This window comes from Pyricularia pennisetigena, assembly GCF_004337985.1.
Source record: "Pyricularia pennisetigena strain Br36 chromosome 7 map unlocalized Pyricularia_pennisetigena_Br36_Scf_7, whole genome shotgun sequence".
NCBI lineage: Eukaryota > Fungi > Ascomycota > Sordariomycetes > Magnaporthales > Pyriculariaceae > Pyricularia > Pyricularia pennisetigena.
This window is the reverse complement of record NW_021940919.1, coordinates 1,575,316-1,590,515: the sequence shown is the minus strand read 5'-3', so window position 1 is coordinate 1,590,515 and position 15,200 is coordinate 1,575,316. Positions and strand designations below refer to the sequence as shown.

General features: G+C 50.1%; 6 protein-coding genes across 6 annotated transcripts; 2 read left to right on the top strand and 4 right to left on the bottom strand.

The window, feature by feature from the left end:
* Positions 1-2,234: 2,234 nt before the first annotated feature.
* Positions 2,235-4,964, bottom strand: PpBr36_10049 (uncharacterized protein; the record flags this gene model as incomplete). Its single annotated transcript, XM_029897164.1, has 5 exons — positions 2,235-2,545; positions 2,654-2,946; positions 3,062-4,591; positions 4,690-4,744; positions 4,868-4,964. 5 exons carry the CDS (start codon positions 4,962-4,964, stop codon positions 2,235-2,237), a joined length of 2,286 nt encoding a protein of 761 aa, XP_029745321.1.
* PpBr36_10048 (uncharacterized protein) lies at positions 3,866-5,260 on the top strand (the record flags this gene model as incomplete). Its single annotated transcript, XM_029897163.1, has 3 exons — positions 3,866-4,413; positions 4,441-4,568; positions 5,067-5,260. 3 exons carry the CDS (start codon positions 3,866-3,868, stop codon positions 5,258-5,260), a joined length of 870 nt encoding a protein of 289 aa, XP_029745322.1.
* A 706-nt stretch (positions 5,261-5,966) lies between these two features.
* Positions 5,967-7,781, bottom strand: PpBr36_10047 (uncharacterized protein; the record flags this gene model as incomplete). Its single annotated transcript, XM_029897162.1, has 2 exons — positions 5,967-6,305; positions 6,408-7,781. The coding sequence occupies 2 exons, from the start codon at positions 7,779-7,781 to the stop codon at positions 5,967-5,969; spliced, it is 1,713 nt and encodes a 570-aa protein (XP_029745326.1).
* A 3,219-nt stretch (positions 7,782-11,000) lies between these two features.
* On the bottom strand, positions 11,001-11,375 carry PpBr36_10046 (uncharacterized protein; the record flags this gene model as incomplete). The annotated part of the gene is made up of 1 exon (XM_029897161.1): positions 11,001-11,375. The coding sequence occupies one exon, from the start codon at positions 11,373-11,375 to the stop codon at positions 11,001-11,003; it is 375 nt and encodes a 124-aa protein (XP_029745327.1).
* Positions 11,376-11,949: 574 nt separating this feature from the next.
* PpBr36_10045 (uncharacterized protein) lies at positions 11,950-12,285 on the bottom strand (the record flags this gene model as incomplete). Its single annotated transcript, XM_029897160.1, has 1 exon — positions 11,950-12,285. The coding sequence occupies one exon, from the start codon at positions 12,283-12,285 to the stop codon at positions 11,950-11,952; it is 336 nt and encodes a 111-aa protein (XP_029745328.1).
* A 1,753-nt stretch (positions 12,286-14,038) lies between these two features.
* PpBr36_10044 (uncharacterized protein) lies at positions 14,039-15,097 on the top strand (the record flags this gene model as incomplete). The annotated part of the gene is made up of 2 exons (XM_029897159.1): positions 14,039-14,391; positions 14,500-15,097. 2 exons carry the CDS (start codon positions 14,039-14,041, stop codon positions 15,095-15,097), a joined length of 951 nt encoding a protein of 316 aa, XP_029745329.1.
* Positions 15,098-15,200: the final 103 nt, after the last annotated feature.

Here is a 15,200-nt window from a genome sequence, read left to right as displayed (position 1 = left end):
TAAAATTGGTAATTTTTCATTATATTGAATTTTTATTTTAAATAATAGTATATGATATTAATCTTAATTTTAGTTACAGTATTTATAGCCTAGCAAACCTAATACTGCAAAATGCATGCAATTATCGATTAAAACAAAAGGTTTATTAATATTTTCATATTAACTAACATTTTGTTAAAAGCCTGAATAATTTACGCAAATATTGGTAGGATTAAAAGAAAGTTTAATTTAAGCATTCTTTTATCAATCTATTAAAAAACCTTATTTTACTTTTATTTTAGAAATTCTATTTAATTAAACAAAGGAATAAATACAGAAATAATACAAATTTAGCATTTTTTATATAAAAACACAAAAAGGGCCGGTATTGTAAATCGGGTTTTACGTTAACGATTGTTTATATACATTATCCACTTCTTCAAATTCTGGTTTTATTAATATTAGAATTGGTAAAAATGTAAAAGCATTTCGATTGTAAAATATATATAAAATTGGATACATGTTACCTATCCGCATATATAACGGCTTATATAATTAGATATACGTACCAAAATGTAGCATTATATTAGATATATATATGTGCAAAAACCACAAAATCTGGCTGCAAAACAAAAGTAATATAAAATTAATCAAATAAAGCAAAAAGAATTTATAAAATACACATTTAGAATTTCTTTTTTATTAAACAGTTTTTAAAGTTGATATTATAGGTGGGATTGGGTTTGGACGTTTGTTTATATACGTAATCGAATCTCTGAAGTTTTGGTTTTATTATCGTTAAAACTGGTAAAAATATAAACGAGTTTCGATTGTAAATTATATATAAAAAAGTATACATTTTGCCTATCCGCTTATTTCACTGCTTATATAATGTGGTATATACCACAAAATTTCTCATAACGATATATACATATATTCGACCCTCCACGTGCAAAAAGTATAAAATTTGGTCAAAAATCAAAAATAATATCAAAACAAAATCGAAAATCGTAAAAAAATCGAAAAAACAGTACCGCCATAAACGGATTAAGGGCAGGTGGTATCGAATTCGGCTATTATAGAAAATAAAAGAATAAATTAAATCGCTGCTAATAGCAATATTAAACGCTATTTTCAACGATATTTCTTTTTAATATTTTGCGTAATTGTGGAATAATAAAGGAGTGTCGGTCGAAAAAAGGCCAAAATTACTGCCATAAACGGCGAAAATCGACAAGTTGTCCTCAAACCTGAACCAAAGTGTTCTTTGGATGGACCCACAGGTACATTGCAAAGCCGCAATTGAGCCACGAAGTGGATCAATTGTGGAGCTCTGGGCTTCAGGGATGAGCCCTGAGACTAGGTCCGTACCCCGCAAAACGTTCCGGTGCCGCACACGATTTTCCGAAAAATTATTTTGTATACGTTGTTGAAAAAACACCCTTATTTCCATATAAACCATTTCTGGGTTCGCACTAATTTATTAATTTGGTGAAAATTTTCAACCTGATACAGGGGAGTTAACTCGTAAGTGCAGTGTTGGTTTTAAACCCGGTACAGGGTAAACCCCATTCGTTAATATTTTGAATCGCAATTCCTGTAACACATAAAATATAATGGATAATCCGACAACCCCGACAGCCTCACTTCGGCATTATCTATTGTGGCTTATATACAAATAAAAGTGGACCCATTATATGCTAAATAACGCATATAATTAACAGCAGTCATAATAGCGCTTCCTGCGTTTAAAAAATCACAAAAATCCAAACTCTGCAATACAGGTCACCTAATATTCTTACGATTTTTATTTTTTTTCTAATTGCATATTCAATTGTGTATAATGGTTATATTACTATTTTTGCGTATACCATATATTTATATACATAATGCGAATAGAGTGCATATATCCGCTATAAACGCCGAAATAACGATAAATTGTCCTCAAATCAGGGAAATGGCTATTGGCGATATTGCAGCACTAAATATATTGTTAATAATACCGCTATAAACGGCGAAATGCGGCAAATTGTCGTCAGACTAGAACGAGCGCGATTTTTTCGGCCAATGGAATTGGTCGAAAAGCCATGTGGCTGAAAGGTATATGGAGCGCTCGGTCCTCATTGCGAAACAGGGGGGTCTAGTCTGAGCACTGAGACTACCACAAATACATTACAAAGCCGCAATTGAGCCACGAAGTGGATCAATTGTGGACCTCTGTGCTTCAGGGATGAGCCCTGAGACTACCCCAACACTCAATCGCCCAACGTATAATAGCTCCTCAGAAACGAATGCAGCTCCTCGAGCGAGTCGTGCGCGACGCCCTGCAGGTACGCCGACGACCTCTCGGCGTCCTCGGACATGGACATGTCGAGCATCATTCGGGCCAGCCAGCACAGCTCCCCCGAGTGCCGCACCAGACCGCGCCGGCTGAGCTCCTCGGCCGTCAGTTCGCGCGCCGCCAGGTCCCACAGCTCCTGCCAGCGGTCGATGGCGCGGGCCACGACGGGGGCGGCGGCGGGGAGGATGGAGGCGAAGCGGGCGTTGCGCATGGTGCTGTGGATGGCTGTGGAGATTGTTTTATTTTTTATTTTTATTTTTATTTTTATTTTTTCGGGTCTTGTCAGTTGGAATTTGTCACGAGGGGCTTGGGTGGTTGAAGATCTGAGCTCACCGAATACAAACACTTGTAGGTCTTGCAGCGTCACAGGCTTGACGGGGAATGCTTCGGGTCCGTCCCAGCTTTCTGCCATCAAGGTTTCCACAGCCACGCGTATCGAGGCGCCTCTGACCAGGCTCTCCCTACCACAGGCGAAGATGGCGCGGTCGAGTTCTGAATGACTCCCGGCGTTCCACATCTCGGGCAGGCAGGGCAGATCGCCGGTCATCTCGAGGGTGGTCATGAGCTGTGGGCAGTGAAACACTCCGCTCTGTTGGCAGTCGGCCAAGAGGGTCCAGGTGGCAATGCTGTTTGTTGGATGAGGTAAAAAGAAATTAGCATAGCAGTTGATTTTGTTGGGGAAAATTGTGGGCAGAGTCGATGAATCCTCGTCTTTGAAAATGCCAACCAGGCTGGACTTACCGGATGCGAGTCTCGGCCTGCACAAAATCGGTCCAGCGCGCCTCGGGCGACATCATCATCAAATCCGGCACAGAGTGTCTCGTCCTGGCCAACCCGAGCACGCGAACGGCAGAAACTAGAGCAGGCAGCCGGACGGTCCTGTTCCGCCTCCGGGCCGTCGAGCTCCTCATGGTGCTCTGCAGACTATGCACGATCAGGGCGGCCTGCAGCGTCTCGTACAGCCGCTGCGGCGGCGGAAGCGCAACGCCGCCCGCCTTCTCAGCGGCCGCCAGGCCGACGGCCAGCCTCCGAAACGCCAGCTCCTCGGCGAGGTGGAACAGGCTGCGGGCCGACAGCGCACTGTCGGTCGGGGGCATGTACAGCGACCCGCACAGCAGGACGGCCAGCAGCAGCTCGGGCGCGGCCGTCTCGATGGCGAACGACGCCCGGTGCAGCAGCGGGAAGTCGAGGTGCGCGTTGCGAAAGTACCGCGCCACAAACGCCCGCACGTTGCCCGGCGCCAGCACCTCGGCCGCCAGCTCGGGCGTGTAGCCGCTGCCTCCCCCGCCCCCGCCCGTTCCTCCTCCTCCTCCTCCTCCTCCTCCTCCTCTTCCGCACGAGGCTTCCTCTCCTTCCTCTTCTTCTTCTTGTTCTTCTCCCTGCCCGGTCCGCCCGACGAGCCGCCCGCGCGTCTCCTCCAACGCCGCCACCACCGCCGCGCACGCCGCCTGCTGCGCCATGGAGCAGCACGCCCCCCTCCCGGCGAACGGCGACTCGGCCTCGGGCGTGCTGTTGTAGTCGTAGTCGCAGCCTGTCCCAAGGTCCATGGGCTGCGAGCCCATGCTCCACGAAAAGAAGCCTGCGCCGGTGAGCAGGGCGGCGTCGGCGACGGCGTCGGAGAGGTCGACGTCGGGCGCGATGAGGGTGCTGCTGGCGTCGATGCCGTCGTTGGCGCCGCACACCCCGCTGTCCGTCATGGACGTGTCGTCGGGCGCCTCGTCGCGGCCCGGCTCGTGGATCAGTGCTTTCACCATGGACTCGGACTGCGGGTTGGTCAGGCTGAGGAGGAACGAGGCCGCCGCCATCTTCTCGTCGCCTTCGGGCTCCCTGGGCGCGTCTGCGCGCTGCGTGGCCGTCGGGCTGGGGCTGGCGAGCGTCACCGGCGTCGGCAGCTGGTGGTACTGCGGGTGCTGTTGCTGCTGCTGCGCGGCATCGTTGCTGTTCTCGATGGTCACGATGGGGCTGCTGCTCTTGATCTGGAAGGCCGTCCTTCGGCGCGGCGCGGCCGGGACTGCCGGGAAGGCGGAGCGCTGGATGGTTGCCTGCGCGGCGATGGCGTTCCCGTCGCTCGCCGGCGGCGCGTTCAGCCGGGCGTAGCTGCACTGGATGCTCCGTCCCAGACACCTGGAGCACGGCAGGTCGTTGTCGCAGGCCAGCCGGCTCCGGAAGCACGCATCGCACGCCCTCGGCTTTTGGCCGCGCTTTGCCAGGGGAGGGTCGGCATTGGCGCCCTTGAGAGGGCAATGGAGTGAGTGCTTGCGGCAGACGTCTCTGTTCCAACGCGCCAGACACGGTGTGAAATGCTATGATTAGCAAACTCATACGAATGTTTGGTGTATGATAGCCAAGATCTAGGTATGTATACACACCGTCGAGCAAACACCTTGTCGCAAAATGGGCAGCGGAAGCCTGCGTCTCCGGCGTCTATATGTGCTCATTACAACGGGTTAGTCAAGAAATAGGGGGGGAGGTGACCTAGGCTCTCGAGTCCTAGTTGGCTGCTTGGGAAAGAAAAAAAAAAAGAAAGAAAAAAAAAAAAGAACTGACGTGTGAGTTCATGGCGTCGGAGATGGCTGGTGCGCTGGTACTGCTTCCCGCATACGGCACACGTATGGGGGACGTCGGCGACGGGAACCTGTAGCATTATGACCTATTTTACCCCCTACGTATTGAACTAAGTAACTTCAAGATCTTGGAATGAATAAATAATTGTAGATGTCGACCAAAACTCTGGATCTCTCGACAGGGCTGCCACGTGGTGATGCTGGGAAGAGGGTTTGCAAAGATCAGGATTGGGGGCATCGTCGAGGAGAAAGGAGAAAGAGAAGAAAGAAAAAGGGGATTTTGTCGGTGCGCAGGATCAACAAAAACATGAAGCGGGGTGGAATGGAAGTAAGGAACAAAAATGTCATCAGGCAAATCGAGTCCATGCGTACTTGACGCTTGACGCACACGTCACCGTCGTGTTGCATGTTGCCGATGCTGCATGTTCAAGTCGCTGAAAGTTGGCCTTTTTAGAGGGGTGGTTGCGTAGTTCAGGTAGCTACTAGGTTGACGACTTTTTATGGCTGAAATATCAAAATGATTCTCCCACTTCAGCATACCCCATGAGGCTTCATCTCTTGGATGTGTGCTGCCTTTTTCTTTTTTTTTCTTTTTTTTCTTTTTCTTTTTGATTAGGATCTGTCGGATAGGGTCTTGCCACGTGAATCTTGAGGGAAAACATACCCCCCGTTCATCTTTGACGTTCATCCCAAGTCTATGCTCCCGCTCGGACGGTTACAGACCTAGCTAATAAACCTTACAGCTCTACTCTGTTCTCTGGCCCGGTCATCCGATGTTGCAGCTTGCCAGTCGTTTGGTCTTACTGTGATGATGATTGATGACAGTTCAGATGGTTCTTGCCTTTTTTTTTTTTTCTCTCTCTTTCTCCTTTTATTTTGTGAACGTGTGGGCTTATGGGACATGCAAGACAATTAGAGACTAGGGCCTAATGATGGCTATAGATTACAAGATCATGATTAAACTATTATTATCGTGGTTTTCGTAACAGTAGCCAACCACCTTTGCGAGGAAGATACTCCAAAAGCGACATATTAATAATTATCCCCACTCCCACTTACTCCCACTGCACCCCATAACATCATCAAGCCAGCTCCCCAACGCATGCCCAGCAGGCCGCCTTGGCCGAGTCGCCACACTCCTTATCAAACGTCGCCTTCTGGGGATACGGGCAGAGCAGCCTGTCCTCGACGTTCCCGTCCTTGGTCAGCGCCTCGTACGTCGAACTGTCGGGCTTGGTACCGTCCTCGACCCAAGACCGGAGCTGCTCCATCAGCTCCACGGGAACGCCCGCTTTGCCGCCGTAGCAGTGCGACAGACCGGGGACCTCAAAGACGCGGTAAAAGTCGTGCACGTCGGGCGAGACGGCCCCGACCTGCTTGTAGTATTCCAACGTGCCGCCGATGGGGATGAGACTGTCAGCCTGTAGTTGAGAGGGTTGGGTTGGTTGGTGTCAGTATTTGAGATCAGATGATCCCTGCGATGTAGCAAAGAAAAAGACGACGAGAAAGGGAGCGGAGCTTACAGTGCCGTGCGGAGTAATGATCTTCCCGCCTGCACGGTGGAAATCCGTCAGGTCGGGGATGTTGGCCTGCCATTGGGTCAAGTCCAGCATTCCAAACTTGACGAGCCTGTCAAACTCGGCCTTTGTCAACTTGCTCAGGTCCAAGTCCGTGTCCCGTGCGAGGAACTGCTTGACAAAGGACGACCCCAGCGGGTAGGGGAAGCCGACGCAGGTGCCGCTCGAGCAGTTGCTCGACACGATATCGAGACCGGGCATCAGCGGCCTGGTGCCGTTGCCAACGAGATCGGTACCGGGAGTGACGGGGGCCCAGAGCCGCCGCCCCTGCGGCGACCGCAACCCGTCCCACGTGGCGTTGACCACGGCGGCCGAGGCCTCCGTCACGGTCCTCGCGCCGTCGACGCAGTCCACCGGCTCGCCCACCACGGAAAAGGGATCGAACTCGGCGGCGCACCGCTCGTAGTCGGCCACGATGCCGTCCTCGACCCCGTCGAACGCGTCGCAGGCCTCGACCGCCGCCTCGGTGATGGCCTGGACCTCGCAGTTCCGCGACACCTTGCCCGACTCGACCATGAACTGGTACGGCCAGTAGAGCTGCGGGCCGATGCCGTTGAGCGAGAGCGCCGGCGCGCTGGCCAGGATGCCGTCGTAGAGCGTCGGGTACTTTTGCGCCAGCGTCATGGCCTGCCTGCCGCCCTGCGAGCAGCCGGCAAAGTACGAGAACCTCTGCGCGCGCCCGTAGTAGGCCTCCACCACCTGCCGGCCCAGCAGCGCCTGCTCCTCGAGCGACCGCCCGGCGAAGCTGCTGTACCGCACCACGTCCAGGTTGCCGGGCGTCACGACGCCCCAGTCGCCGAGGGTGGTCTGCTCGCCCTCTCCGACGCCCGCGTCCGTGGTCGTGGTCGCGTACCCGTCGCGCAGCGCGATGGGCATGGTCGACCCGTAGTTGTTCTGCGCGTCCCGGCCGGCCCGGAACCCGCCGCCGCCCGTGCCCCAGATGCGCTCGTTCCACGCCTCGGGCCCAGGCAGCCAGGTCTCGACGTTGATGAGGTCGTCGTACCCCGGGTGCGTGTAGCTGACGGTGACGTTGCAGTAGTCGAGCTGGATCTGGACCGTCGGCGTCCTGATTGTGTTGTAGATCACAGTCTTGTTCTCCGAAACCGGCGTGGCGATGACGTTCAAGATCTCTGCCCCCACCAGGGAGAGCGAGGAGAAGGACGATGCGCTGCAGAGGGAGGATGCCATTTTGGTAGTGACGGTTGTTGTGCCGAGAACCATTTGGTCGTCGAGTCCCTGAGTGGGCGAGGACAGAAAAGAACCCAGAACGAAGCCCTTTGCGCTCTTTAAATAGTGCGAGAGGTAATGATGAAGCAGCATGACGTCTAGTCTAGATACGCGCCAAGTAGCCCGGTGAGCTTGGCTACGTAGGGATCCAGAATCAAGGTGAGAATGCCAAGGGAAACCGGGTGGCTCATCGCTTACTATATTGGCACCCAAACCACGCTAGTTTGAAGCGAATCCTCCCGTCGAATAAGCCAACCTTCTTCCCCGTATGGTTGTTAGCGCGTGGGGTTTAGGTGTCTTGCAAGCACAACAGAGTTTCCTCTCCTAACAATCCGCCGAACCCGAAGTAAGCATTACATTAGGAAAGGGGCACAGTATTGCGTAACATGTGGATCGGCTTGGTAATCTAATGTTGCATCGCCTCCTGCATCTCTAATGTCCCCCTGTCTACAGGTGTATAGTGCAGGACCAAATCTCCTCAAAACCCGCCTAACCCCGAACTTGGCGACGGGGGGGGAGGCTCGATGTAGAAAATTACATTCGCTTGTAGCATCACGCCGCGGTAAGGCTTTGATGTAAGATGGTCAGATTTGACCGGCACCCGAATAGCCTAGTGCGGGGAAGTCGATGGGCGAGTGATTATTGTTGATGATACTGCACATACGCTGTGAAGCCGATTTGTCATAATATTGCTTACATGCCTGAGTGAGGTAGGGGAGATGCGGCCATTCTTTCTCATTGCATGCCGCTGTACAACTCCCTCATGCTGATGCCTTTGTTCATAGACCAAGTCTAGCTCAAAAACCCCTCACTTCAATCCCCAGCCCGGCTGCGGATCCAAATTCATTTAGACTAGGGGGGTCCAATCGATACCGAAAACCGCGGGGGATCATCGGTCCCGGCCACAAGGCGGGGGAAGCACTCACCAGCCACCAGGTTTCGGCAAAGTCCGCGGCACCCTGGTACAACGCGAAGGTAACCAAGGAAACCGACGTTCACGCCAATACGTCGTACGGAAAATTATCCGGCAATCTCCGGGAGTGCTACCATTCGACGAATATTGTGTCTTAGAGGTTTTGTATTTAAATCTTTGTTAAAGGGTGTGGTTATTTCAGCACCTGGAACGAATAAATCAACACTGAATGGATACCTTTACGGTGCGTTTCATTTTACAGGACAAAATGCCTAACTGCGAAACCACACGTCCCACCCTACAGCTAAAACGTGTAAAAGTTGTTGATGTCAAAAAAAAAAAAAAAAAAAAAAAACTATTCCCGATTAACCGTTTGTACTAATAGTTTTTAAATTTCTATTTCCACGTAGTTGCGGGACTGTTACGTGCGCACAGGTAAATAATTAGGTTGGCGGGTTGGTTAACCGAAATCGTGGGAAAACGTTTATACATTATAATCCTGTAATTTTCGGATACACCTAAGGTTACCTGAATCTTACGTGTTTTTATCTAGACAGAAATTATTTTCTAAATATAGTTTTTGGCACCGGAAAACGGCTGTGAATAACCTTTTAGCGTTATTACCGTTGTTGTGATGTTGTACTGCAAAACGAAACCCATTGTAAAAATATCCATTTAGGGTTAATTCATTCTTCCAGGTGTTGGAATAACTACGCCCTTCTTAAACCTTTATCATTTTGTTAGCATTTTTTTGAAGGTGGCGTAGTTCATGGGTGGCTAGGATATAGCGTTTAACGTTGCTTATTTAAAGTATGTAGACTCTTGATTAGGATGGTTATTTTTTATTTCTTAAAAAAAAAAACACTCAAATACGAGCCGCCGATCATGGCATTTGTGAATCTCCATATTTAATTGGGGGATCCCGACTTTAAAACTTTTAAATACATTTTACACTGACTCGCTACTTGGGGGGTTTTTTTAATAGAATATTGACTCCGATCTAGGCTTAGAAAGCTATGTTCACTTGATTCGATATAACTTCTTTTTATAATATTTAAAGTCTTGTTCTCGCCCAAAGAAATCAATTTGGTTTTGTTTTTTTTTCATCAGCATCTTTCTTGCTTTCCCACTCGTTTGATCAAACTACTACCCGATTACCACAACTTTTTAAATCTTTTATTATAATTTTTGTTTATTAACTCCAAAATGCGGTTTCTCAGCTTTTTCCAACTCGCTACCCTCCTGACTTTCAACCTTACGGTATTGAGCGCTCCACTTCCACAACCAGCGATTGATGTTGCCGGATATGCCACGGAACAGTCAAGCCCGGACCTATCTAACACGGGATTGATTGAAAGGCGTGCGGGAGGATATCCGGGAGGATACCCGGGAGGATACCCGGGAGGATACTCGGGAGGATACCCGGGAGGATACCCGGGAGGATACCCGGGAGGAAATCCGGGAGGATACCAGGGAGGATATCCGGGAGGAAATCCGGGAGGAAATCCGGGAGGAAATCCGGGAGCAAATTCGGGTGGGAAGCGCGCAAAGCTCATGCAGAAGGTGAAGGAAAAGGGGAAGAGCTGCACCAAAAAAGCTTGCTCGGCAGCACTCAAGCAGGCAAAAAAGATGTTTCGCGGCCGTCACCGTTCGGGAAAGCATTCGGCGGAGGGGGACGATGAATCCGTTGATGGGGGCGATGAATCCTTTGATGGGGGCAACTCAGATAACGGGAGTGAAGGGGGGTGGGGATCCGACTAATAAGAGTAGGCAACCTTGTCCGAACGCGACATACGTCAATGAAGAGGAAACCTAGCCCGGCAATATCCGACGCCCTACAAACAAGAGCTCATCAGACCCTTTTGTATCGGGTCTTGCGTTGTGTCAAGTATCCTAGTTTGAACCTTGGTTGGATGGAGATACTAGGCTTGAAGGGAACTAATTGGCCGCTGTTTTTCTGCGGGAGAAATCTAACATTCGGGTCGTGGTATGGTAATTCGAGTTTGGCTTTTTTTGCTTTTGTGGTTTTATGCTTTTCTGGCGACATGCACCAACGTATTTACCTTGGGTCTTGTCCGGCGTCAACGGGGATGGTTGGGTATATACTAGATTTTTATAGATGGGAATCTTTTGGGATGTTACTTCTGCGACTGCTACTGCCGCTAGACCTGAAAAAAGCAAGGACCACTTGTGTGAAATGCTGGACTTGGTCTCTCTTTCTTTGGAGGTAACTCTAACAGCTCAATTCTTGCGCTCATGCGTGTTATTATATCCCTGAAAATCAGTGGGTGTGTCTTACCGTAGGTGTCCCTGAATTGCCCATCAAACGGCAAACCGTGCGGTGGGGTCGACACTGATGAGGCACTGCTACTTCAGTAGAACTCAACTCTAAAGGCCACTCAGGTTGCTCGTCCATCGTAGCGAACACCATTTCTCGATGACTGGTTGGTGGTACGTTCGGGCACCGAGGTGGTGCGACTCGCTGTGGTGATGATAATGGGACGGTCCCGGCGTCTGACGAGCTCATGGCGGGGATAAAACTCCATCGCTGTAAAGCCTAGGTCAGACTTCTGCTTCATTTCGGGTATCGGGTAGTCAGCAGGACTGGCAAGTGACCCGCGCCGACGACGTCGGTTGCCAAGGTCGGGCTGAGATGAAGTGCAACTATCGTCTCGCTTGCAGGATCCACACAGGTTGCAGACGATTCGCCTCGCTTTCCCGGCCAGACGACCTGCCTGCCTCGCCAGCCGCTTTACAGGAGAATTGCGAAACATTTTCTTTTCTTTTTTTTCGTTTCGTATGCGTTACTGCGAACCTTTGGGCTTGTTGTTGTGCGTTTTTTTTTTTCCTTATTTGGGAGACAGTATAGTGGTAATGGAGGTTGCTTATTGGGATTGCTTGCGTTTTTATTCTGGTATGCAATATTGCCACTGATGAATTATGAGTACAAGAGTGTGAGATTCCAACATATGAGCTTAGCCCTTTGTAAAAAGACGTTGACTCACGGTCGACCTGGCCCTTTGTTTGATAAATGCGAATGTGGCCTTTGTGTGACAAAGGCTTTGTGAACGTGGACATGGACAAGACAACAATTTGGTTGTCTGCCCCGAAAGAAACTCGAGGAGTGTTTGTTTGAGGTGGTCTTGATGAACATGTCGTAGATTCTGTTGCTGTCAAACTCACATGCATGCTGATGGTGTGCGTCATATGTATTTTTGTCCACGAGTGAATACTATATCACAAGCGGTTTAGTATTACGTATTCTATATCGCTATTTCAGAAAAGTAACATGTGCTTTTTGACCCTTTCCACTACTCGGCACTGCCGACATGAACCCGAGACATGTCTTCAACCCTCCAACATGCGGCAACCTCTCCCGTATGCTGTTCCTCTGCGCGTAATGGTACAAGACTGAGGTGGCGGTGGAGACGTGTCTCCTCGAACGATTGTATACTCGTGTCTAGGCAGACCCTTTTGTGACAAATCGCAATTCTTATCGGCAGAAATTTTAACAGCATAACCGCGAATTGGTATGGTTATATGGTCTCCAGCCTCAATGACCCCCCATTTGACTTCTTTCCAGCCTTCTCTTTGCCGTATAGAATATGGGCATCCCTTGGCCGCTGTGACGTCGAGATGGGTCGCAATTAGAGCGAAGGCGAAGAGGGTGGATTCCGAACGCATGATGGCGGTTTCGTTTGGAAGAATATCAAATACTTTGGAACATGGAGTGGAAAACGAATTTTGAATACAAGTGAGACAGTTGTGCTTTGAGTTTGAGTTCTTGAAAAANNAAAAAAAAAGTTCTTTTTGGCAGGTTCGGGGAAATCGTCAATCGCTTTATACCAGTTTTTCTTTTCTTCTTTTGTTTTCACCCTTTGATTAAGATGGTTGATTGACATGATGCTGCAATATTATGCTGGGTATAAGATAGTCAGCTAATTCTACCTCAGATTAGTGTTGTGAAACCCGGTCTCGAGTTGAGAAATCCATAAAATTTAATCTCCAGACCCCCTTCACTGACTGGGTGTTTGGAAAGAAAAGCTGCAAAAATAAAAGCTGATTTATTATGATCATAACCAAGTGGGATCTCGGTTAGTGAGTCCCACCCTATTCCATTCATGGCTGTCGGTCAGTTCGAACAGAGGGGGCGACCGACAAGTTCGTAGTTATCTGATAAGTTTGTGAGTTACTGCGGCCAGGCTGAATGGAGCCCGGGTAAACCAATAATCCCCAGAATCCCAACAATGGCAAGTACTTGCGAGTGGCTATCTTGGAACAGCAACAGTAGTTCGCGCCAAGGGGACATGATATCTAGGGTAGGGGACGATTGATGTGGGGCCCGATTCATGGCAACAGCGGAGATCTCCGAGCTGTTATGCACATGGGAGAGGAAGGTAGATCTTCATCCCGGATTTGTCGGACACGACGTGCGTGTGCCGCCGATCAATCACTACGCAACCTGCAAATTAATTTGTTTGCTATCGAAGAGTTGAAGACTGGGTTTGTTTATCGGAGCGAATGGAAAGTACGAAGTCCGGTCATGACTGCAGACTACCTATGACGAATGTAGCCCCTGATCCGACAATACATTCAATCAGGGGTAGCTGCGTATGTTGACAAATGTTGTCTCAGCTCGTTGTATGATATTTTCTTACTGACTACCCAGCCCAGTTTAAAGAGCAAGGTTGGCAATAAGATAAGACTAGACATCTGTCCGCATAATGAGGGAAGAGCATCTCAAACTGAGTCGAATGTAAAATTCCGATTTCAAACTTTTTGGACTGTCCAGTCCCAAGAGGCTAACAGGCCTTAACCCACGACATGCAGTGCAACAAAACCACAGTGAAATTAATTGCATCCAGAAGGCTCGATGGAATGTTTCGACGAGCTTCCAGCTTGTATAAAGTATATATATATATATATATATATATATATATATATATTAATAGCTAGCTGATCATTCTGTCCCCTGTCCAAGAGACGCTATTTTACCAATTCTTATCCATAACAGCACGGCGATAAACGTTGCCGCTGTCACGACGAACAAACAGTCTCGTGAATGCTCTCGTTCTTCCCACGAGCGTAGTGTAACAACTTCTCAGCTGTCAAGGTTGCACGGAGACAGACTTACTGCATCATGAAAGGCCATGTAGGCTGCGTCTCTAGCGGCAGCGAAACACTCTCAATTGCATTGTCGGCGCGAGATTGTAGTCGGTCGTCAAGCGGAACTATGAAAAAATTGGTAGGCACGTCATTGAGCTGTCACGGCCCACCCTCGTGCTGCGAACAATGCGGGGGCGACGGCAATGCCGAACCGGTGTGTTGTCACCCACTCACTTGCAAACGACAACAAAAAAAAAAAAAAAAAAGCGATTCTCTTGTGTACCTTTTGTAATTGCCTAGGCAGGATTCACATGACTAGCTCCAAAAGGCAATGGCATCGTACACCAAAATTCAGATCGAGCAGTACCTGGACCACATCGGCTTCCGGCATGCGGGTTCGGGGACTCTGCCGCCGCCGACCCTGGCCGCGCTCACCGAGATCCAGGCCCGCCACGTCGCCCGCGTCCCGTTCGAGAACATTTCGCTGCGCTACAACGACAAGACGCCGCCGCTGTCGCTCGAACAGCAAGACCTGTTCGACAAGATCGTCGTCCAGGGGCGCGGCGGCTACTGCATGGAAGTCAACGCCTTCTTCTCGGCCGTGATGCGCGGGCTCGGCTTCGACGTCCTCAACGTGGGCGGGCGGATCAAGAAGGCGGATGACTCGGGAAGGTTCTCGGGGTTGTGAGCCAGCCACATCACATCCCAAGACAGACCCCCCAGGGTTTTGTGGAGCAGAAAAAGAAAAAAAAAACGCTGACAAAAGAAACAAAAAAAAAAATTTCAATCCAGGAGTCACATGCTCAACATCGTCGCCATCGACGGCCAGCGATATCAAGTCGACGTGGGCTTCGGCGAGGGCGGCCCACCGATGCCCGTCCCACTCCCGAGCAGGGACGCGGGCGGCCGGCACGATTTCGTGCGCATCCCTCCGTCGTCCATGGGCCGCGTCGAGTGGCGCAGCATACCGCGGCAGCACCTGCACGCCGACCAGCGCGTGTGGGTGTACTCGACGCGCGAGGACGGCGAGGACTGGCGCGAGCGGTACAGCTTCATGGACGCCGAGTTCTTCCCCGAGGACTACGACGTGTTCAACTTTCACACCATGATGCACCCGACCAGCTTCTTTCTCAACAACGTCATGGCCGTGCGGACCGTGCCCGAGGGCGAAGTCGACGGCGACTTTGGGCTGCCTTGTCGCGGGGATTGTGCGGCAAAGGGGACCTGGGTGCTGTTTAATGATAAAATAAAGAGGATCATCGCCGGCAAGGAGGAGGTCGTGGAGAAGCTACAGAGCGAGGATCAGCGGATCAAGGGGCTGGACAAGTATTTTGGCATCAAGGTCTCGCCAGAGCAAGCTGCTGCTATGAAGGATCCTCTAGGCAGCTGATGTCGGCGATCTCGATTCTGACTTGATAAAGAAAGACAGCAGAACTCGCAGGGGGCCCAATGCACACAAGACATGATAGCCCCTGACACTACCACGCAATCAC